Raw genomic sequence first — 26,011 nt, 5'->3', positions numbered from 1 at the left:
AAGCTTTGAAAGAGATCTGCCACCTAGCAACAGTGGAATAGGGAATTCTCAATTGCAAATGAGCTAATAAATATTTAAAATAGAACTGGGAATTCAAAGGGACAGTGTTTCGATTTCGAGACCTTTCCTGCATACTCTATTACGCACGATGTAACACGTAAACAACCACAATTGACAACTGATCAGGATCACGACCATAATTCTGTGCAGCCAATGACAACCAAGACGGCCGTGTCATCACGAATCATATGAATCGTTGGTTGGTTGGTTGATTGGTATGAGGTGTCTAGGTGAGGATAAGCGCACATTTCGCATATTCCGTCGTCATGACATCCAATCCTGTACAGATGATCGTTAAGTCCGCAAAGACCAGTTTGAAGTCAAATTAAAAGCGAAGACCCTCGCCCTGAATGGACCTGACCTCCGCGACACCCTCAATACTATCCTATAGCGAGCCCCCAGTGTTCATTTGAACTTGAACCCCGATTTAGGACATATGCTTTAATAATATGTCTGCTCGTTTGTATGATTTTTTGGCTATTTACCGGGATGTCAAATAATCGTTTTGTCAGAATACGTCTACGTCCAACCACCTAATCGAATCCTGGATCGGAAAACTGAAGATTCTACGAAATATGGGAAAATAGCGATTGCCATGTTATGTGCATTGTGTTTTGCAACAGCAGGGGGACTTGCAACTATGTTTGTCCTTCATTCCGAATCTCAAGGGACATGGAATCAAGGTGAGTGCGAAAAACTGTCCACATTATCAGCCTAAATAACCACTTCTCATTAAATATATATTTTGTAGCTCAATCCGATATATAACGTATTGCGATGCGGTTCAGGCTTGCTCTATAAAAACGATTACACCATTATATTTTGGCTTCTTGTTTATTCGAATACATTCATTCAGAAATGTTGCAATTGCGTTATGACATCGAGCAAATGGAAAAGGAGTCCCATACTGGTAAGTGCGGATAATTCAGGTTTCGACGCCACAAAATGTCAAGTCGATGCCTTATCGCTAATTACTGCTCCTATCACCGATCATTAACCCTCTGTGGGGAGAATCGGGCTAAACTGCACTACATAATGAATAGCACAAATCATATCCAGTGGTATTTCATCATTGTCGGGCTGTGAGTTCAGGTCTTCTATCCACAGGGTTCGGAAGTCCAAAGCTCAGTTAACTCAAATATGCTGTAATGCCGCAATAATTTTCATCATATTACGCGATTTTAGTTATGTATCGCAAATATCCGCCTGAAAGCTATTTCTTTTGCCGTTAGCGTGTTTAATACATTAGTGTATGCTATCACAGCTGAGTCGCTTCTTTTTAGTGTGATTGCTTGTCATTTCAAAATTGATTTTAAAAATGTTAACGATACAAAAGTTGCAATTTGTAGTAGTCATTGCAAAATTCTCCAAATTTATTTTGTTGTGTCTGTGTACATTTCATTGGTATTGAAAACATTTCAAATAAGATCATGAAAAAAGCCAAGTGGTGTACATATTATAGACCGCATATTGGCATGCTTATAGAGTACTAAATAAGGGCTGGACTCAATATGCAGCATGTAGAAGTCAATCTAATCTTTGCAGTCCGCTGAGGGATTTTGGCAGGGAGGGTTATGTCTTATGCAATTCCGAGAGTTCAGAGAGCTAAAACACTAGGAAAGCTGTTATGTAGGATATGTAGCATAACATAGCAATGTATGGAACGGTCAAGGTAATTAATGAAATGACTTGTCCAGGTATACCGACATTCATTGCACCGGTGTGTATCAGTGAAGAATTCCAGTACGAACGCCCCGAAAACGTATGGTCTTATAATGATGATGGATAACATTGGTTGGACCTTTTGATCCAAATTCTACACCTTATGTTTCATGGTTATTGTAGTTTTGGAACTTGGTGCTTGAAGTAAAATCGCACAGCTATCAATACTTCACAGATTGACGTACGATGCACAGAAGTAAACGAAATATGGAACCCCATTTCGTACTAAAACGTCATTGATTAATTTGATACGTTACTTACAGCCACAATATTAAACCAGAGGAAATTGTTGGTTAATGATTGAACAATATCTGCATACAGAAGGAGGTAATCTGATTTACCTCTTTACTCTGATTAGCTGTTGATCTTCGCAATTTCAAATATAGGTGACCAACTGACAATGGCTCAACACATGGATGCATGTTTTTGATACATTTGCGTTTCGAATTCGATTTTATTACATATATATACACAATATTACTTTCAGGTCGATGTTTAACTATTTTGCAGGGCAAAATCTAATAGCAACTGCTTCGAAGGTTCTGAATGATTCAACAAAAGCAAATATTTATGAACTGATTGTTGATATATCCGATATTAAACTCAGGCAGGTACTTGTCCAATCATCTCTCTCTCTCTCTGTCTCTCTTACCATTCACTGGCAAATGGTATGAATATTATTGACGTAAGCAACAACAGGCTGATAACAACGAATTCGAAAAAAAATATTTTGCTGTTTATCAAAGGATCAAACACCCTTTCACGCGTGATGTAAATGCTTAATCTGTGATTTCAGTAGCTAGTGCTATCGAATTCAATCGCAACGAAATACCCATATAAAAACATTTTCCTTCTATAAAAGGGGTGGCCAACCTGCAGCCATAGAAGGGAATTTGTGCGGCCATCGACAAGTACTTCACTTAGTATGTGTTGGCGACCGTCGCTATGCAAATTGAATTCAAGAATGGACTACCAAATTTTTGAGAGATTTTATTAATTAATCTTGAAATTTTCTTCGCGTTGGGCGCCATTCAAATACGACTTACTTATTCGATTTTAATATAATAACGCCCTTTTCAATCTGAGCCAACATTACATGTGTGAACAGCAGATGAAAATGATGCGCCTAATATAGAAATATCAACTTGGAATCGTGTGCTCCTCACGAGAGAAATCTCTTTTTGGTACGTTTGGGTGGTTTCAATATCTTTCCACCACACCGACATTCCGACAAGTCTGTAAGGATGTCTACAAATAACAGCATGCAATAAAGACTAGAAACAATTTTTCCACCCGAAGATCATCATCATTTGTAACTTGCCATGAATTTCCGAGAGCACCCCCTCCATCGAATGTACCGCTGAATCTGATCACATGTGCTAAGGAAGGATAAAAGTTTGACAGTAATATGTTAAACTACTAATATTATTGACGGAATCTGAAAATATTTTCGCGCATTGCGCGACGGTATTCAATCCTAGTTATTATTTAAATTTTAAAACATGACCGCTCGTGATTTCCGTGCGTATAGTAAGCCGATATGAATAAATAGAATAATCCGGAGTCCACCGGAAATGAACATGGATATTTGGCGTCCAGTTAGTTGATTACGACTATCCCCTTGAATGCGGCCGTGAATGACAAAAAGTATAGTTACCCCAGTTCTAGAACACATAGTAGCTGATTCATTTATGATGCACTCATTACGATTTGAGTACATGAGTAATTGTATACCTATTGAGATGGCTTTTAGGAATTACGTCGTCACGCGCAAATTCGGCATCTTTGATAAGCCTACGGTGAGCAAGTCTAACTCAATTCGTAAGGCGGATTCCGACCTTTTAATTCCTTACGGCCGGACCTGCGAAATGGCACGAACATATTAACTCCAAATTAATACGTTTATTTGCGGTAGGCTTTAATATCAAGGCTGAACCATACTTCATAATATTAGGGATCATTGGGGCTCTATTGTAGCAACACCGTAATTCTCCAACAACGGAATTTGTAAATATGCAATGATTGGCCGACCGAATTAAGCTAGCAACACTGTTACAGCGATGCACCGCGGTACGCGGGTCAACACGATATAATTTAGTATCATCTATGCTATGTGAACGCAAATGTAACGTAATAAATTATTTTCCACCATATCTAGCGACGACTCGGGCCACATTATGCCACAATCATGAATACAGACTGACTTCGCATGTATCAAGTGCAACTAAAAAATGCCATATCAATCTCAACAAATTATTATCATGTCATCCGTCTCTTTGCCAACTATATTTCGACGTAGACTCGCAGGGGAATTTAAGCTTGCGCCTTGAATAGCAGGATTAGGTTATTGCTCAATTGACATTGATCTAGGTGAAAATCTGGTTTCTATATGTTTGCAGACATTACCTCATATACTAATTATACGCAGCAGCCAACACCCCAATCGGTCGGATTCGGTATTTACGATACAATAAACATAGCAAATTAAGATAGTTTTCGTACGAATGCTAGACTTTTGACATTTGACAACGATGCATTCCTTATATCAGAGGCCTCAAACATGCGGCCCGCGGGCCGCATGCGGCCCGCCAGAGCATTTTGTGCGGCCCGCGACGACATTTTAGATTTTTATTAATTTGACAAAATATAACTGTCACATATATCTTATCAGGTTATAAAGTAAAAACTCCCCCATAAATTTCTCCGAAAGCCTGAAACTATTCATCAAATTTCACTATCACATCAATTGCAAACGCTGCCATGCAGTGGAACATTCACTATTTCGCCACATTTCCAATTCATGATGACAAAACCGGACCCATAAACGATTCTAGACTGAAATTTGTGACTTGGACTTGGACGCGACCTTTCTTAGAATTACTCAGACTCGGGCTAACTCGATGGCAAAACGAAAATGACTCGAGTGGACAATGGACATGGAATGACTCCGTAAATTTGTTATAGAACAATGGACGCAACAAACAAATTGCGTATCAGGGGAATAGTAATAAATCATACGGTCGCAGCTTGGTATTTCGCTACTTATCGTTTGTACTGGGAACATTTGCTGGGTCAGCTTTTCCCGCCTAAGCGCGCGAAGCGCGAAGAATTTCTATAATTCATGACTGGATCGGTCAATATGATCGGGAATTACATATATATTGCCAGCAATTTTTATCCTCTCTCTGCTCACGTAAACAGATTTACAGGTAGAGCTGAGTGAGGTGTGTTTGAAAAGGTAGGACCCCTCAATAATAATTAGACATCTTCGTGCGCATACCCGTTGGCAGGAACGAAACAGCCCTTCGTCAGGCCCCCCAAAATAAACTTGGGTCTTTGGCTTCCATAGGGTGATAAACCTACCCTCAATCCCGTTGTTCGCTTTTGCCACAAAATTAGACGTACTATCTAGCAACCCAGCGCGAAGCGCGAAAATTTTCGATCATTCATGATAAAATCGGTCAATAAGATCAAGAATTGCATATATATTGCTGTCAATTTCTTGTCCTCTCTGCTCACGTAATCAAATTTACCTCCTGTCTGCTGTATCAAAATAGAATCGCCCAAACGTAGGCTACCAAACTAAAAGACGCACACGATTTCAAATTGGTATTTCTTCACTGGTATAAAATTTTTCCCTGCGGGTTGGTATTTGTCTTGTGAGGTTCAGATTCCCAACACAGGAACATTCGGTGCCAGTCATTTAGGCGCCTATGGACAATTAGATGCTATAAGTATTTTTTATATATAACGAAGTTTTTGGTCAGCATAAGGGCAGTCCTTTTCAGCCATGGTTTTCTAGCTGCCGATCGTTCAGGCACACTTCTTGAAATCGCATGTTACATGGCCTAAAACTTTATACGTCTTGGTGCATCGTGGCGCCGTAATGGCCAACGCCGCTTTGCCCATTTCTATAAATCTTTCGTATTTTTTCTTGGGGGAAGAGTGAAAAGGTTGCATAATTTTAAAAAAATACTCTATAATTTATGCTAATTCGCGAGATAATTTTGGGCCCCCTTCGAGCTCACCCCCCCCCCCCCAATTGGGGGGTTCGGGTGCGGCAGTTACGGTCCTGGCTCCGACGATGTAACAGCAATGGGCCGTGTTCGGCGTTCCGACATTTCAATCACTAGGACACATTCATCAATATATTCATATTATATATATTTTTTTTTTCTGCTCCTATATTTGAACATATTTGGCCATGAGATTAATATAGCCTACATATCAGAAGTATACCGGAATCCTGCATTGGAATTACAATGCTCAACTTAAAAATGTTTTGATATCAGATCAGTCTGTTGGATTCAAAATATTCATAGTAGGCTAGCTGAAAATTATAAACCGATAGCTGTTATGATGGAAATCATGGCATCATACATTTGTCCGCCCATATGGTGTCTATATCTTATAGTTAATATATATCAAGTACAACAACAATTCTATTCAAATAGGTATAAATGTGATGATTCTTTTCGTGCTCGGCCTTAATTGATACAAACGTAAATCACATTTTGACGATGTGTGTTTACTGTCAGTCTGCTGGATCGGCTCACTTTCAATAGGAAAATTCATTCCCGCCAAATAAGGCATACTTGGAAAGACATACAATACCCCTATAAAAGCTGCGGCCCGCGGCGTCGTCAAAACTGGAAAACTGGCCCGCAAGCACATTTGAGTTAGAGACGTCTGCCTTGTATCAATTTTGTTTAGGTCAAAAATTGATTGTTTGAGTAAGTAAAATTCGCTGGTTAGCTATAAGCTACATGTACGGTATGTCGTTTTTCGTGTTCTGTGCATACCAGTGAGTAACTAAATTTTCACAAACGGAATGTCTATTATTTCGAGAAAAGATTTATTACAAATAAAATAAAATCTTCGAAATTGGCAGGTTGCATGCATAACAGCAAGACAGAGGCTATAGAAAACAGCAAAGTTGCCTATCATTCTAAGGATACCGAACAATCACAATAAGATTAGTGTTTTTCAATGAGAATTATGGCGCTTCGCCTTGCAGAAAATACAATGGAACCAAGTAAAAATCTCTATCAATAAAAAGGAAGTATTAAATGAAGTTTCCGATATTACATTTAAATTGCATACCTTTGTCGTTCATTAAATTTAATGGTAATTTTGATTAAACAGGTTCACATTTGTCTTGAACTTCGGTCTGCGAAGACAAGAAGGTTGCAAACCACGTGCATAGATGCAATAGGCTGATTCTGCTATTGATGTATCATCCGTATATACAGACCGTGTTATTTTTGGCATGAGCCAAATTACCAAAAATAGCTTATTTTTGGCATTTTTCCGATTTTTTTTGGGGGGCGGGGGGGGGGCAGCTTTGGCATCACCTGGAATTGGTATTTGTATACTCGAATTAACGATGTTTAACACTATAGTTTAATCTTCCACATCAAACGAAGTCACAAAATGTGCTGTATTAACTTTGTGTCATCAAACAGCGAGAGTAAAAACTGAATTGACAACAGTATTCGAGAGTCAATTCACTAAATACAAAACCGACCGACTGCTTTTGCAATATCTAAACCGAATAGTCGATTCGATATGCGTGCGTTACCTGCGTTTACACCAATGATGAGCGGATATTGATTTCTGAGAATCCGAATCCGTCCGACAGCTTGAATCTTTGGGGAACTATCCGTCCGAATCCGAACAATCTCAACCAAAGATCCATGCGAATCCTACTAATGCCGTCAAAAATCCGAAAATCCGAATCGAATAACTTTTCCAGAGAATCCTAATTGTACAGCTGAGCTGCGATTAGTTCTTACGAAGGCTAACTATAGAATTAGCTGATATCTGTATTCGCTTGGACCTTTGACTGAACAACTTTAGAGTGTTGATAGTCCTATCAGAACGTGTTTACTGTCCGTAATTGGTCGTCGAGTTGACGATTTTTTTCTTTTGATTTGAAATCAAGTCACGTCTGGTCAAAACTATCAAGAAAAATCCGAAGCAGAAATTACAACTATCCGAAAATATCTGAAGCAAAATCTGCAATAGAATCCGAATCCGATCCGACTGTCTCCTAATTGTTAAAAATCCGGTCCGAATACTATCCGAATCCTCCCGATGCTCATCACTGGTTTACACACATAACAATACCCCTTATGATAACTATTCTAATCGTTGCTGGCACATTTGAATCACAGACCGGAACTCGCTAACCAATTGTTAGAAATCACGAGCGGCTTCAATATTCATTACAATATGAAAAAATATCCAATGGGAAAACAAAATGAAAACTGAAGGACTGAATGTTTGCAAATCTGTGTGTATGTTATGCATTGATGGTAGTTACTTCTTGGCGACTGATGCATTTTGCACTGTATAAGTGCGTACGTTCAATTGATCATTGATGAAACTATATCCCTTGTCCAACGGGACACAGTTCATCAGTGATTGCACCATTTTCTGACATTCTCAATAACAAGTTGAAATTGAATGGAATTACATATACACATTAGCCTAAATGCAGCATCGGTCGCGGGTGTCGGTAACATGAGATAAGAAAATGCACGATCGGTGATAACAGGAAAAACCCTAGTCATTGAGCTTCATCCTTAATTGTGGATATCATTTACTGCCCGGGTTGATCAATTCACATTATACTATAACGTGAATCCAGTTTTCAGTACTCAGCATTCTGGCTTCGATCTTAAGATTTTCATTCGCTCAACATAGATCCTTTGAACAGTAGACCGCGGCCTTCACGGATCTTCGGAATTTGGTGTTACACACTTGTTTTGTCACTTCATGCCGACTCATTTCAATACTTGTTGACATTTCCATCTAAAACATTTAAAATTTAATTATAAAGCGCCTTATTTCTGACATTTTTGGCATTTGGTTCCCGAAAGGCCAAAAATAACACGGCCTGCGTATATAGAACGCAGCTTTCACCATAACGTCTTCCCTCCAGTTCGATTCCGCAAATATGCTGCTATGTTACGGGATTTTATTGGCTAATGCAGAATGTGTTCATGGCGTCTTCATTATCTTCTGTCAATACGAACGGTTGACAGACATTGTTCGCTAAACATCTTGAAGATAATTGTTAATTGTGTTGCTTTATATGGTTTGGAAGCTAAATATCCGATAATTGTGCGGTGTGCATATATTATAATCAGGATGCCTGGTTTACAAAGAGTTCTCTCAAGTTGTGGACTCGTTCAAACTGCTGAGCAGCTGCCAAGAGTTATTAATTCCACTCGCGATGCGTCGGTTATTACAATTGATTTGTATTGGACACTTGAAACCATATGTATTTCAAAATTGCAGTTTGCCTGGCAAAAAAGACGGAAACGAAAGAAATAATTTGCTTTTCTTGAAACATAATTTCCCGTGGATATATTGGGGCGATAGATACTGCTGATACACCTTGGATAGGATATGATGATACTGCTGAGGAAGGTGTTTGGGTATGGTCGGACAATGAGACGATGAATGACGCCACAACTGCATGGGATAGCGGACAGCCAAATAATCACAACCCTGGAGAAGATTGCGGACATCTTTGGAAATCGTCAACTGACAAAGTGTTATTAAACGATTATCGCTTGTTCTGGTGAACTTTATTATATATGTGAAGTTGATATATATAACCAATAATTACCGGTTATCAAAATGTAGACTGAATTAAAATTTATGGATTTTACTGAACAATTTACAATTATATCGATGCTAATTGCTAACGTTAACACAGTAATAACAGTAGGTTTTAGTTTTTGAATTTTTATTCTTTGAGTGCAATAAAAACATATATTATCCTCGTGACGAATTTGCATCAGTCTCGTGCACGATTTGTGTTATACAAAGTTTGCTATAATGCAGTAATTCCCATTTTTTCCAAAGCACATATTTACCGAAAGATTCAAAGAGGCTCAATTTATTTTTCTTTCTCGTAATCGCCGATTGGAACCTTATTGCTCACCTTTTTCCGACAAAAGAAACAAGTTAGACATTACTTAGTAGAATTCCTGAGGGGCCCGAACAGCCTTTCCTGTACGAATAGAAGCGGCCAGCTTCACAGCTGCAGACATTTGCATCAGGTGAACATGGTGATGACACTGCAGCTGGATGATTTTCCGATAATCACCGTTGCACTGTAGTGAACTATGTGCTGCTGAGGCTGCTTAACCCGTTGCGAAATTTCCAGTACGATATCTTCATTGCTGCACTTTCTCGATCTGATCAGGAAGCCAGACAACGAATTTCGACTGCATATGCATATATTCATTTAGGGCAGGGGTGGGCAACGTGCGGGCCGCGGGCCAGATCCGGTCCGCGAAGGGATTTTGTCCGGCCCGCGGACAGTTTTCCGTCTTATATGATAATGTGGCCCACGGCTACAGTCTGCCGAGATACCCCGCTACTTGATTACTACGTTAAATTTTAGTGACTGTATGTTATTTTATACATGTATGCGCATTGCGCAGCGTGCGAGTGGAGCTTGTGCGTAAGTTCGTCGAAGCAAGAAGACTTGCATTATCGGCATTTACCATGTACTCAACCCTAATATCATTTTGATATCATGCTGTTTGTAGACTACAATGGTCATTTACACAAGGCCGATATTTGTAATTTTTGATATTGTCACCGCCGACTTGTAGCACGGCACATAGGCTTTTGTAAGACACCGCCTATGACAGGGGTCGCCAACTCAAACGGGTCGCGAGCCACTTCTCAAATTTCGTAGATGCCGCGGTCCGAATGAATTCAATCGAGATAAAATAGGCCACACGGATGAACGACGATGCTGTCTCATCACCTTCTCAGCCCTAATGAATTGATATCTTGATAAATTTTGGGTACCGGGCTTATCGAACGCCTTGAAATATTATTTTGGGATTTAATAAAACGGGTATCAATAGAAAGCTACCGCGGTACTGATTGCGAAAATATAAATTCTATTCTGCTCGTGGTTCTGGAACCCCTCAAAATCAGCTTTGAATGTTGCATTGTAACGGAGTTTGGTATTGTGACGCAACCATGCCGTCTGGGAGCAAGTGAGGAGCAGAGTAAACCGCAAGCGCGATTGAGCATTCACACTCTTACTCTCGTGCGCGGTTGCTCCTGGCTGCTCAGACGGCATGGCTGCGTCGCAATACCAAACTCCGTTACAATGCAACATTGGAGGCTGATTTGGGGGGGTTCCAGGACCACGCGCAGAATATAATTTATATTTTCGCAACCAGCACCGCGGCAGCCTTCGATTGATACCCGTTTTATCGAATTTAATGCTCGGCAAGTCGGTCAAAAACTACCGTTAAATTGCCTTTGACCAAACGGAAAGTGTGACGTTGACCAATTTCATTAAAACAGTCATCAAATACGACTTATTCTTTATATATGTGGATAAATAGGCGAATAATGTATCGATTAAGCAATCTGGCCCGCCAAGTATTTCAATTTCCTATGTACGGCCCGCCCACTGAAGAAATTGCCCGCCCCTGATTTAGGGTTTGCTACAATGTGTGAATTCTTCCTGAGGAAGCAATAGCGTTTTAAAATATGTTTGAATTATTGGGCGCCTGACATGATACCAGTAATATTTTGTCTCATTATTGCAAGTACAGTTAGACTCATCTCTGGGAATTAGGCTTATTTTGTCATTGTTATTTTTCGGGAGGGGTAGCCTACTAAAGATCATATGAAAACACATTTCTATATTGTGTATATTTTATTAGATTGATGTATAATATTCGAGTAGGCTTACATGGTATTATACTTTAATGTCAGTGCTGTGATGCGTGGTTGTAAAATCAGTTTACCATTCGAATGATATGCGGTCATGGTACTGAGCAACAGAGAATAGATTATTATTATTATTACGAATAGATCCGATTGTTCAGAACGAATGATATTTAAAACTTGGACGGCGAAAAAACTTTGTCCGAATAAAGCGGAATAGTTTTTTTTTATTCGTTGTCTTGCATAAAAGCACAGAACGCGGTACTGCTGCGTAATATATTAACTCCAGCTGTGCTATACTGCATTTTATCTGTTGCCGTACCGCCGTATTACTTTTGGCTCAAAAGTTTCTCGGCCTCCACAGAAACTCGAATCGCATGATGTTTGTAATTGAATCCAATTGTATTCGTGTGTGCCTTCGGTTGCGGGACTATTAGGCACAAACACTCTGGAGTCAAAACGGCACACCAAGATAGATAAAGCCGCAAAATGCCCCCACCCGCAAAAACGCCAGAAAAGTCAGTAAACCATATCCATGATCAAAAGCATGATGATTTCTGGGCTGTAGGATAAATCAGGTAACAAAGCGCAATAGTTAGCGCTAGTTGCGTCCCAATGCCAATCTCCATAACAATGAAAAATTCGAGGCTGATTGTGAGAGTTCCAGGGCCACGAGCAGAATAAAATTTATATTTCCGTAATCAGTGCAGAGTCAGCTTTCGATTGATACCCGTTTTACCAAATTTAATGCTCGGCAAGCCGGTCAAAAATGACCGTCAAATTGGCTGTAGCCATATGGAAATTGTGACGTAATACAATTTCAGTGAGCCGTGAGATTTGCTTGTGTCGACACCATATAGGACACTATGATGTAACCACTAATTTTCCCGTCGCACACTATACCGATTACAAGCACGCACACTCTCACTACTAATGGCCATAGGTCAGAAACGAAATGTTCGGCGGTAAGGCTTAGTAGTATCGAAGGTTTCGGTGAACATGCCCACATCATTTTGTGTAAATGTTTCATCGCCGACGATATCGCTGCGAGCACACAAGCCACGTTGCATGTTGGACGAAACGTACTCTCCTAATTGTGAATAAAGTTAGAATCAGTTCTGTAAAGTACGCGTATTTATAATATTCAGGAGGGTCTACAATACTATATGCAAGGAATCGAGTGACAATATATCATGCGAAGTGCTAAGAAAAATTTCAAGTCAAATAAATCTGCTACGAACTATTCTACTTTATGGTCATATAAGAAGATCTGCAATAAATGTGGCTGGATCCTGGTTACGCCAATGCGTCGAAGCTGGTGTTTTAGTCGTCATCAAATTTCGCGGTCAGGCTAATCAAATTTTGGTTCAGGGTCATTTTCATAAACTCTGACTCCGACTCCAGTCAGTATTTTTTCCACGACTTCGACTCCAGCTACTATAGTTTTCGCGACTCCAACTCCGACTCCATTAAGTGGAAATTAGCCAAACTCCGACTCCGACTCCACAGCCCTGGCTATACGTGTGAGCGATATTTTGAGTGGCGACTTTGTGGCAAATTTGTACGGATGTCACCAAACAGCATCTTTCTAAAAAGGTAATTAATGTCTCGAGATACTCATGAATAGTGTTACCGTGTGGCATTGTGGCATGAACAATTGAACAAATAGCTCCAGATGTATAACAACATGCCCTCATAATCCTTGAAGGCACCGCCTTGCCTTTACATGTGCGAATGATAACGTAGATGCAATATGCAAGTAACATAATGATTGGCCAATTTCATTCATTATTTTTGCAAAATGTTCGCGCTTGGCGTGGAAGTAAAGACATATACCGATTTTCCACAGCATGATTATTATAACATAGCATTATGCATATGGGAGAAATATATGTGTAATGCGCGCCCCAGAAGTTGTCACCTAATAGCCTACGTGTCCAAGATCATCAGTTTTCAATATCTTTTTCCATATCTGTAAGGCGAGAGTGTCTTTTACCTCATCCCATTTTTAGCCCCCAACAATTTTTTTTCACCTACACCCTTCAGCGCAAACCAGGCAAGTCGGCTACCACTACGCCCATATGCCATTCGCGGGCATTGCAAGAATTCACTCTCAGATATTGGACCAAAATATATGTAGTGGTTATACTAGTCAACAAACATTTTGGTGCCAAGAAAGTTTCCACTGATTTAGGGTATTTTTATGGCGCTAAATCCAAAAATGCATTGCGATTTTCCGAATTCGCACTAGTTTTTGAGATATTCCATAATTTTGTTTCAGAAAGCGCAAATGATACGTAAATTTTGACATAGGTAATAAATGCAGAAAAACTTACGTTTAATTAATTCAGCGTAGGGAGAGTGACATATGATGGCGCTGATGTTGTATTTGGTTCCCACAGGCGCGAGGATTAAGTGAAGTTTGATAAACACCGATTTAACACATCGACCTCGCTTCACGACAAATTCGAGTTCATTTTCATCGCTCGACCACTTATGTTATCATCTGTTACTTTTCATTGATTTTGCATGCCAATTATTTGTAAGCCGAATCTGAACTTCTTAAAGATCTTATGCTTTTCCATTATTTTTTATAGGCCGGCAAATAACGAAGTTAAAACTGAAAACTGAACTTAAATTGCATTGGTGTATATTGCGCTATTTATAAATGTCAGGGAGAGTACCGATTCAAGAATTATGGGCTTTCACGGCGGTTCTTGGATCTTCATCCAAAACAGAAATCACAATACACACTCATGTTTTATTCTGTATTGAAAAAGCAAGCAACGGGCTGTTGCCAACGGTTAAATCAGGAAAATGACATCAGAAATACAATGTAATAGCTTACAAGCTATGTAGGATAGGCGTTGCACCATATAGTGTACAAGTAGCTTACGTCCGGTCAACTTGGTTTGACATATATTCCTGTCCATTTATTGTGATAGCTGATCATCGATCTGTTGTAATGTGAGATCTGCTACACCTCATTACACCCCAGCTAAGTGGTACACCTTTGAAAATATGGTATACTCTGGGGTGTACGGTACTCTCGGTTGAAGAGCACTGTTGTAGCAAACCAGAGGTATGGGGATCGATTGCCACTGGATATCTACCAAGAACCTTTCGGTTGGCGAGATATACCAAAGCCTGTCACACGCCCGAACAAGTGGTTCGGATGTGGCAAGAAGGGCAACCGACCTATAAACGTCGGTCCAAGCATTGTGCGGGTAACTGAGGACAGATACACCGTGCCAATCGCACATTCGGGAGACTGCGAAGGAAGCTCCTTCTTTGTCAAGTGTCAATGCCGATCGAATGTTCATCAGGCATACAAAAGAAGCATGCAATATAAATAAGGAGAGCTGGTAGAGGAATCAGAGTCGTAATTTCTAATTATATGAGTGATGGATTTGAGGTTTCAAATCTTGCGATAATTGGGAATGGAGTGATATAGATATGATTTGCGACTCCAAGTCCCAGATTCGATGTGCACCACAGTATCGAGTACCTGTTTCCAGTGTTGGGATGACTCGAGTCATGACTTGACTCGAGTCAGACTCGAGTCACCTTTTTCGTATGACTTGACTTGACTCGAGTCACTTTGCTAAAATGACTTGACTTGACTTGACTCGGCGTATCAAAAATGTGAATTGACTCGTGACTCGGAGCAAAATTCACGAGTCAATTTCAAGTCATCAATGTAATCGGTGTCGATAAAAATCACTGTATGCTTGCATATTTTCGGATTGTTCGCGTAATCCTGGTCTAAACCGTGAGAGCGACCAATCATTCGATGATCGTACGTTTTACTGAGCCTCCATTGTTATCTCCCAAATAAATTGACATCAAACGAAATGATAGAAGCTTACAGCTTATGTTGTCGTAAACCAGTAGTAAAGTAATTCAATAGCAAAATATATATTTCTGTAATCTGTTCTTGCCTTAACCAAACCTCTTGTTTCATTGAAATTGAATTTGGATAGAGTTTATATAGTTCTCAACCATCGGCACAGGCTCGAATTGTATCATATCAATTTGTAAATGGGTAATTTATTGCATCTTATCAATTCGTTTTTCTATTCTCTATTTTGGCTGGTAACTGTATAAACTGAGGCCATATGCAATTACTTACGTAGTTTACCAGTTCTACGTAGGCCTACATGTGAGCGATACAACGGTTTCTTGCTTGTATATTTAACTCTATATTCGTTAATCGGTTTAGCATCAATCACCACTCAATCTGTATTTCAGACAGCTAGCAAAATGCAATGACGTAATCATGCCTTTTACGTCGAACAGGCAACACGACTTGAATTGTGACTTGACTAGTGACTCTCGACTTGACTTGACTCGACTTGACTCGAGTCACCTCCAAAAATCGGGTGACTTGACTTGACTCGAGTCACCTTCGAAAATCGATTGACTTGACTTGACTCGAGTCAAAATGTGCAATGACTCGAAGTGACTCGTGACTCGAAGGTAGTGACTTGATCCCAACACTGCCTGTTTCTGATCTGGCTAACATGATGGTTCAAACATCTGTATAGTGTTTATGGGGAGAAATACAATGTATACAAACATCGAAAACGCGCTCAACGCAATAAATGATAATACACTAAATATGTTTCAACGGAAACGGTATGCGTAGGCCTATAAAATTATTGCTCATTCCACATGTCAAGCCTCTGCAGGTAATACCACATCAGCAGATTCAAAATATATGTAATTGTTGTTCAGAATGCAGAATTAAACCGGGGGCATGCCGCCTACATGTACTGTGCAATTTCCTGTAGACGTCAATCCTAAGATGTCCAGCCGTTCCTGGTGTAGAGACAACAAGCCTTAGTCACATATTTTAAACAAATCGTCAGTGGACATTTCTTGAATTAACTTGAGTGTAGGCTTATGGATTGAGTTATCGTGATTTTCTGCAATACAAAAGCTCACCGTAGGCTAGACTAGTCAGATTTGCGATACGGAGTTGTGAATTGGGAGTCGGGACTCGGGACAATTTTGGAACACCTATTAGTTGGAATGAGAGTCGCACTTTCAAGTTTGCGTGAGTCAGGAGTGGGAGCCAGAGACACAAAATTCGATAGGAGTCGGGAGGAAGAGTCGAAGTCGTTCACACAACCGATGCAGAATTAGAATTGATAGTCGATGCAAAATTCTGCCGGCTGCGCATTGGATAGTTATTTCCAGACAATGTCAGGAATGGGTATAGTAATGATTCAGATTTCGGGTTTGTCAAAAATCGTCGGAATTCCATCCATGTGAGGAGTAAGTAGGATACAAAGTCGCTACTTCAAAAACTAAAAGAGTCTGATTGCAAGTGATAATTTTGCGGAATCGAGAGTTGAGTCTCAATCAAAAGTTGTACGCGCAGACTGTGCGCGCATGTATACTGTGCCAACAGTGCGAGCTCGCGCACGTGCGCAGCTTTGAGGGAATCTTTCTCTCAAATACTTTTATGTCATTTTAACTATAGACCTACGTAGATTTACGATATTTTGGTAGATCATTTATGCATAAAATCACATATATTGTGCAGGAGGAGGAAAAGGAAAGTCGACAACAAGTATCTGTTCATGGTAAAAGTGTTATTAGCAACCTGCATATTGGCCTATTTTCGTGGTCTCCGAATAACCATGGCATAACAAAGATGCTACAATTTAAGATCGTGAACAACCGACGAACCCGATGCCGAATGAGTCATTTAAAAAGAAATGTACGAAAAGAGGGCTGATAGCGGCGATTGTCACCAGTTTGTTGGCCATTGGAATCGTAACACTTTTCGCGCTTCTATTCACGCATCAGAGCACATGGTATCGAGGTTAGTACAACAAATACACATAATAATTCTATTGTCGACAACGCAATGATTTAGTGATCTCGTAGGAACTATGGTCCAATAGAAAAACTGTAATAATGTAATGTAATAATTCGATAATTCTGGGATTATCCTTGATTGGTGGATAATCCAACAATTATCACCGAAAAACTGGAATAACTTCGCTTCTACGGCTTGGAATTGAGTCAAATTTGTTTTGCATAGTTTTTGAAGACAGCCCAACAATTTCATGGGGTTGGCAAAAAAATTTGAGAAAAATTTTTTTTTTGCGTTTTTGGGCAAATCCAAAATTTTCAAACTCTACGTAAACCGCGAATATTTGTCGGAATGAATTCAAATTTGGTGTGCGTCGTTTTTTAAGGCAACCTAACGATTTAATCAAGTAACAAGCAAGATTCAGGAAAAAAAGTTATTTTTGAACAGCCCTAGTGTGCAGCCTTCGTAAATCGCAGAGAAAAGAGTTATCCAAAATTCGCAATACGCACTAAGACCTTCAGTTAAGTCCTTTCGCCCCGGTTTTCTAGCACCACCACCGCGAAATTTTATGAGATCAACGAGCTGGTTAGTATTACTGTGGTTAGTGTAAATGACTTTGAATTTGACCACTGTATACCGGAAGCTACGGTATGGTCGAACAACCCCGATGATCGAATATTTTCTTCCAGTGATATTATGTGCTATTAGATGATCTGTGTCTATGTAATTATTTGACTCGAAGTGCGATTATTCGTTACAAAACAAAAACTCATACTGGCCAACACATCGAAGTAGCAGTACACGAACTATTAGTTGTGGCTCTTCATTATTGAGACAATGTATTTTGTATTGTAGACATAGTCTAGTAAAAAATTATGTCATCATAATTCCGAACTCGGAAATTTTGAGGGGACATTTGCTCTTACTCACAATGCTCATGGTATTTGCTATAGGAGTAAGCGTAAAGAATAACATTTCGCTGTGGCGAATATTTCACAACAATCGAATCAACAATTCCATTGCCTAAAGGGGTTGAAAGAGACGTTAGCCCCTTTGATACGCCAGTGTCAGGGGCTAGCAATTATAAATGAGTTGACACGGCCGTTTCGAAGACTATATCGATAAGATATAAAATACCTTCATTCAGAAACACTCCAATTGCGGAGTGAACTGGAGCAAGCTCAAAAAGGTATGTAGAAGGAAGGCGTTATTCCATTTTTGAGTTGACCCAAATTATAATCAGGCTGGTTTTAACTCGAGCCGTCGAGACAATTAAGTTATCATTTACTACTACTAAAGTTATTGTATATTCTTTATTGTCAACATACATAATTAAAATGGTATTTGATATAAAACAAGATTTTGCATAATATATATATGGGACATTTAACTAGTACATATTGAATATATACTAGGATATCGCTAATAATGTATCGGTGTTAGCCGTTAGCCTGTGTATTACCGATTACTTTCCACCAAGAAACACTGCGACTACGAAGTGATATTGATCGATTTGAAAGAAGTGCAAATATTGGTGAGTGTAATAATAATTCATTGCGCGCCTATGCGATTGGAACCAGAGCCTGTAGATTTCGTGGTCAATGCTCTAACCCCAGATCCGTCAGCAGTAGCAGTATTCACTATTGTATTGGTTAACATATTGCATTCAACTAGACATGGACGGAATACATCCACGACTTCCTTCAAAATTTTGAAAAGTCTGGAATAAAAGTACGTATTTTGTTGTCATGTGAAGGAAGTGATAATTATACTTCTTTTTAAAATATTGAGAATGGTGAAAACTTCACTAATCTAACCATCCGCAAATTGCCCATGCTTGGTTCAAGTGGTTACCGGAGCAGTCGTATAATTAGGCTAATATAAATGGCATTTGAATCGACGCTAAGTGGTCATTAGTATCCCACATCTGCGATAATATCCGAATCAAAAAGGTTATTATCAACCCCATTGTACGAGATTATGTCGATGCATGATCATTAGGGCAATTTTTTTTTTTACCTAAAAAACGGAAGATTTTGACCTAAAAAATCTAAATTTTGACCTTTTTTGACCTAAAAAAACTGAAATTTGACCAAATTTTGACCTCACGTATGCAAATTAGGTGTTTTCGCATATAATATTAAAATTGTAATACTTATCTTCATTACTGGTTGGAACTGTCTGTCCTTACAAAGTAGATTGGCCTGAAAAAACGTTTCTGGCTCAAACACTGACAGATTTTTACATGAAAAACTAGTATTTTAACGAAATCTGGCCCTATGAAGAATTCCAGTAGTTACATTACGTATTCTGGTGGAAATAATTAAAATTTGTTGTAGTACAACGAAAGATCCTTTCCTACATTCTCGGGGAGAAAGTGTCTGTCCTTACTACGTAGCTTGCCTAGAACGGAGAAAGAACGTTCAACAGCAGCATTTGTTGGCTGACAACAATCAAGTTGTGTGCACACTGCTGGTGACAAACCGTGTTGCTTCATTCTGACAATGTTGTCTATATCACAATTTTTCAGCTTGCGCTTCTTGATATAAGAACTATGCAATGTCCAAGCAGTCTTGCTTCAGCTAGGATATTGCGGTACGTTGACCATAAAACCATGTCACTATTTGTTTAATTTGACCATTTATGATTCACAATGAGCAGACGATGGTCCGGTTACAACGGTAGGTCTATAAAGTAGGCTACACGCTGTAAAAAATATCAAATGATAAGTTCACCGACAGCGCAAAATCTACGATACAAACGAAATGCAAAGGTCAAAAAATGTTTGACTTTGTAAACAATTTTGACAAATTTTGACCTAACGCTACAATTTTGACCTAATTTTGACTTTTTTTGACATGTCAAAAAAATTGCCCTAATGATCATACGTACGGCGAGGCATTGGTTTTTCTAATCATATTGCTACATCTAATACTTACGGACCGCACCGGGATAATTGGTTATTACCTAAAAGTTACTACGGAATGACCAGCATTGGTGAACGTTGATGAAATATTGAGAGCTTAGGCATCTGATGTTTCTGCGTGCCAATAATTAGACAAAACGCACTAACCTTTTCCGGTATATAATTGTCGCAATCGAATTAGATTAAAAGTAACCCCGTGAGTAATAAGATGGATAAAACATTCGTTAATTACAGATAACATAGCGACGACGGGTTTGGGGTTGAGGCCAGAGGATATGGAATTGATGACATATGAATAGCTCGTTAAACACCGCCCTCTATCAATGTTATACAATATCTTCTTCGACACATAAAGTGGTCATCAAAGGACAATGATTAAGATTCGATAATTAGCGATTTATTATACCACATGGCATGATATGGTATTAAATTTAACGCATTCCTGATACAATTGTAATCTTCAAATAATGTTGGTTATTACAAATTTTGAATATACATTAGTCTTGATTCTACAAATCTGGGAATGGCGCAATATGACATGCTAATGGACTAGTTTGAAGATACCGCGCAAAGGACAATCAATTATTGCTTAATGCTGCTCGTTGCTCAGTCTGTCGTTATTGAATGCGTGCTAGTGATTTATCACGCGAACATATTTCTTGAGTAAAAGTACAAAATAAATTCTCTGTCTTGCATAATGCATTGCACAAGCATGCAAGTGAACCTGTATTACAATTTGACATATCATGAATAAAAAAATATGAGACCATTTTTATTTAGCAACGGCGCTCTTTTACATAGTGTGTATTTATTTTAGTCACAATACTAATTTCCGGCTGATGTCTAACTATTTTTCAGGTCAAAATCAAACAGCAATCGCTTTGAAGATTCTGAATGACTCTGCAAGCACAAATCTTCGTGAATTGAACGCCGAAATATCCGATATTATTCTCAGACAGGTTATTTTATCTTTGTCTCTAATAAATGTATATTTATCCATTAGGGAGCAACCAAGATTAATATTGCTGACGTAAGGATTGAATAACACGGATTCTTAAAATTCAGTTTTCAGTCAGCTAATAGGATAGAACAATATTTCAATAAACGCATAACTGTTAACTGTGGCGTTAGGAACATCATGGTGCTAAATAACCTCGTAGTCGGTGCACCATTTCCATCCCACCCAAGCAAACATCTGGTCAGCTACAATAGTTTTCTTCAGAAAAAAGAAACGGAAACTCAATATGGAAGTATTTTGGTTGCCTATTACCGCACTTTCGTCCTGGTTTCCTTCACGATTCAGGCCACTCCTTATCCATTGGTATTGTTATTTAGGAAAATGAAAGCACGTATATCGACCCCATCCTTGTTCAATTATTCGGATGGCAAAAGAGCGAAAGGGCAGTCTACAAGTATTTTCCGGACGCAGTTGATTACGGAACCGCCCATGCCCGATGTAAGGGGTATCCTAGAGGACGACTTGCAGCAAAAGTTCTACGCGATCCTCAAGTAGTCAGGTAACTGTAGTCGGGAGCATCCGGTATAAGTATAGCCGAATATCTACATTTATCGCTATTTACTGATAATTCCTTGCGTCATTGTGAGTCTATGGCGGTGACTCTACCGCAATGATATCCGTGTTAGCATGTTTTCAGTAGTCAAGTGGAATAATATAGTTTGCGAATTCATAAATATTATGACAAAACCGGTAATGCGGTGTAATCAAAAACAATACTTGCTCACCAAATATCGGACGGGCAATGCATGGTATGCTATGGTATAGTATGATGTTATGTTGTGAATAATATGGTATTTTATGGAACGAAAGTTCTGTATATGCTCAGATATGATATAAAATGGAAGATTTAAATCAAATATATTGAAAATCTTCCCAGACCTTCGTATTTTATTCGTTTTCTCCTACCCAGGACAAAGATACTGAATTTGATTTTTCAAGGAGATCATGTGTAACCAATAATAATCGAACTGATATTCAGTATGTGAAGTATTCCTTATTATATAGTGGCAAGTTTTATAGGAGGACGAAATTTCTGCGACTGATTGTGTTTCGGTAGTTTGTCAGCTAATTTGGGGCGCTGAATCCGTATCAGGTGTTTTTATATACTGTAACATCATGATATTGATATAATATTTAGATTATCTAGGTGGTGAAAACCAAGTACATCTACACTATGGTTGCACTCCAATATATTTGACCTGCTAACACCCCTTACCTGAGTGGTTATGTTTTAGATTGCTGTCATTTCTGATTGAACACTTGTTCTCAAAGTTTCTTACTCATATTTTGCTTGTTTTGCATATTTTGCATATTTTGCATATTTTACTTCTGATATCGTTGATGCGTTGGTCAATATTTTGGGTGTCTACATTTATGATGTCGAGTGCATTTTTCCATTTCCACATAAGGGTTTTCACGTTCATAAAAGCGTTTGCTATGGTCGGAGCATGCGTTACGTCATATACTTTGCGCATGATCTCGTCGGGTGTAGCGTCAAAAGAGAACAGTTTTTGTTAGTTGCACATTCGGCGAAGGTATGGCGCGGTATTATCATCTCCTTATCAGTGACAAGTCATTACGTTACTGAAGCATAAAATTGACTAGCTACAGAACCAGCAAACCTCCGATCAATATATATGGCTGTCTGAGTCAAATACTAGCATTTGTGGTGAGTGTGACACCATCGTACTCGCATCAGTGAAAATTAACAAGGTACTGCGAGTTGTTGTTACTGTGCAACTAGAACATATATTTGACCAATCAGAAGTGCGACTGAAGAGAATTGGACCAACGTGGTAACACCAAATGTCCATGGCCGGGAAGGGTTTTTCAGTGGTAAGTCCGACTCCGGCAGACCTAATCCACGGACTTGATGAAGTCGTCCACTTTCAGAGCACAAGCCCTTGCTAGCGGGAAAATCATGTTTTACCACCGAGAGTTCGTAAACCTACTTTTCCACCATCTAAATTTGATGAAATGACCTTTCCAGTCCTCCCCCTAAAATCGATCTATTTTTTACAGTGTGATGTACACGACCACTCCCTGCAGTCTGCGAACTTAATTACCAACTTAATTGGCATTGTCGACTCGACAAACACCCCATCACTTGCAACGCAGCATTGAAAAATCACTCTAGTTGATAATGAAAACACCGTATTCAAAATCAATGACAATATGAAACCATCATGTTAAAATCAGTAATAAAATAAACGTGTGCAAATCAATAATAAATGCGAGTAATGCACAATAAACCAAGAATTCTGGTAAGATACTAATAAGCATTTTACGCGCAGCATGAAATAATTATAGCTGGCAATGTAACCATTGTTTATGATAAAATGGAAGTTAACAATATGATGTACAATAAAACAGGGCCACTGCAATAGTAAAAAAGAATTACTTAGTCGAGACGCACCACTCCGAATTCAAAACCGCAAGATATTTTTATAGTTTACACTTTACACTAAAACCATCAAATCAAGTCAAGTCAATGATTTCAAATACACCAACCGAAACTCTGTCAACAGAAGGAGTTCGTGTACCACCTAAGAATAGTGCACTATGAGCGCTCTCATTCGAAGTTTCATGCTGATGACGTCATATTTTGTGATACGATTGTTGATATACAATGTTCTTTCTTATTCTCTACTAGTTGCTGACGATTACCCCTGACGAGTGTCAGCCGAAAATATTCCGGTTTCATTTCAATATGAATATACTATTAAATTGAACTTAATAACTTGAAATTATGATATAGACTACTCGGCTATATTTCGAAATCACTTGATCCAAATTTCTGTCAAATATAAAAACGTAAATGAACCAATAATTTGTTTTAGCGCTACTGACATGGAGCTAGCCTATTACTGAAAGTGAATGAGAGGCACCAGTCACTGAAAATGTATACTTCCTGTAGACACTGTAGTAGTTTATTGTCAATGTTCTTGTAACTTTAAAGCATTGAGAAAAAGGTGTATATTATTACTTAAAAATATCATGAAAGTAATAATCATTCACGACAAAATTTCACGTTTACGGATGCGATCGCGTCTCACGCAGCAATCTCTCCTAAATATTAAATTAGATGAAAAAGAGTAGCAGTCAGGTCTTCAAAATTATATGAATACTAGGCGAGTGAATAGTGCGATACCAAAATCTGCAAGTATTCTGGGTGGATATTTAATGATCGTCAACAGTTTTCGGTACCATATTCTACATGGGTACATCTATTTTCACGGTTAGTCGTAAAATGATAACTATAAATAACGTAAATGTCGGAGAGCCCCTCAGGCCATTAATTCTGCCATCGGCAAAAATCTGTTAGATAATCCAATTTGTGCGAATAACTATCGAGACAATGGATTTCGCGTCGTTGGGAGGGCCCGTTCACACTTCCATTTGTGTGCCTTGGAGTCGACTCAAATCAAAATACACCAGCCTAAACTCTATCAACAAAAGTAGTTCGTGTATCACCTAAAAATAGTACATTCAATGCTCGCTCATTCGAAATTACATGCTGGTGACGTCTTATTTTGTGCTACGATTGTTGATATACAATGTTCATTTCAATTCTCTACTAGTGGCTGACGATTAGGCTACTCATGACGAGTGTTAGCCGAAAATATTCGGGTTCGTTTCAATGTGAATATACTATTCAATTTTATGTATCTGTACGGAATCAAAAAAGTTTGGATATACTCCTGCAAGATATAATCACAAAGACTACTCCAAGTCGTTTCGACACATTCCTATCTTTTCATTATATCACAGTTTTGTGGTGTTTTGAAATGATGAATATTAATAAAAATGATAACAGAAACGATAGATGGTGTTAAACCTATATAATTTTTTACAGTAATATATATTCAAGGGGATACATCGGGGCGACGTTCACCGTCACTCAGCCATGGATAGGATATGATGATATTGCGGTGGAAGGAAATTTCCAATGGGCCGACGGTGGGACGGAAAATCCTGCAACAACCGAATGGTATGGCGGTCAACCGGATAATGCCGCCGGAAATGAAGATTGCGGGCAGATTTGGATATCTTCCGCCGGAAAATTGTATTTAAACGACTTCCCATGTTCTGCTGGACGTTACTATATATGTGAAATCGATATATAACCTACCTAGATAGACGATGTGGAAGAAATAGGACAATTGCCCCCGGGCTTGTAATTTTCTGTAAACTGGTAAAAACTGGATGGTATATCTGTAACAAGCTTTTTTAAGCAAGATGTGGTGGTTGGAGAAGATAAACAATACTGCAGAAGAAAATTACCGGCGATGCAGTGCTACATGTTCGAATAAAGACTGACAACAAGTCTATTCACGCAAATAATTTGTATGTAATATGTAGCTTGTCTCGGAGCGACTCTTGAAACCAAGCCCGTTAGAATGGCGCATTGATTCGGAGTATGCAAAAAGTAGAATCGAGATCCCAGCATCGACATGGAATATGAGCAAGGGTTCGCGCTCAGCCTCAATGTCCAGTAAGTTCAAGTGCCTGAACTGTCGAATTGAGTCTGGACATGATCTCGGATGTACAATTATACAAGATTGTGCCAAAGTAACAGTTACCTAAGTCACATTATAATGTGTTTTGTGACCATGCGCTGCGGGTATTAAATAGTAATACCGCTATAGATCCCAGTACATTTGAGTAAAATAAATTATTCAGGATCCAGGTGGTATGCAGTGTAGTGAAAACAAATAGGTGGTACGCGGTTTGAGTTTGA

The 26,011-nt window shown here is 39.0% G+C and overlaps 1 protein-coding gene and 1 long non-coding RNA gene across 2 annotated transcripts; both read left to right on the top strand.

Annotated features, from left to right (window-relative positions):
• On the top strand, positions 1-26,011 carry LOC145442898 (perlucin-like). The gene is made up of 5 exons (XM_080320937.1): positions 1-743; positions 917-970; positions 2,293-2,393; positions 21,588-21,769; positions 25,127-26,011. The coding sequence occupies exons 1-5, from the start codon at positions 656-658 to the stop codon at positions 25,395-25,397; spliced, it is 696 nt and encodes a 231-aa protein (XP_080177063.1). The 5' UTR covers positions 1-655; the 3' UTR covers positions 25,398-26,011.
• On the top strand, positions 16,466-17,287 carry LOC145442301 (uncharacterized). Its single transcript, XR_013916018.1, has 2 exons — positions 16,466-17,090; positions 17,177-17,287. It is a non-coding gene; the product is annotated as an uncharacterized LOC145442301 (long non-coding RNA).

The sequence above is a fragment of the Botryllus schlosseri genome, chromosome 7 (assembly GCF_051294905.1).
Source record: "Botryllus schlosseri isolate E-star chromosome 7, Bs_hap1, whole genome shotgun sequence".
In the NCBI taxonomy this organism is placed as follows: domain Eukaryota; kingdom Metazoa; phylum Chordata; class Ascidiacea; order Stolidobranchia; family Styelidae; genus Botryllus; species Botryllus schlosseri.
Note: the sequence above shows the minus strand (reverse complement) of the source record. Positions and strands in the feature narration are given on the sequence as shown.

Bases quoted from the DNA above. Each gene is read 5' to 3' on its own strand.
- LOC145442898 (XM_080320937.1), top strand. From the start codon at position 656: ATGTTATGTGCATTGTGTTTTGCAACAGCAGGGGGACTTGCAACTATG. The intron at 744-916 runs GTGAGTGCGAAA...ACATTCATTCAG, and splicing joins TCAAGGGACATGGAATCAAG to AAATGTTGCAATTGCGTTAT. The intron at 21,770-25,126 runs GTAACTGTAGTC...AATTTTTTACAG, and splicing joins CGCGATCCTCAAGTAGTCAG to TAATATATATTCAAGGGGAT.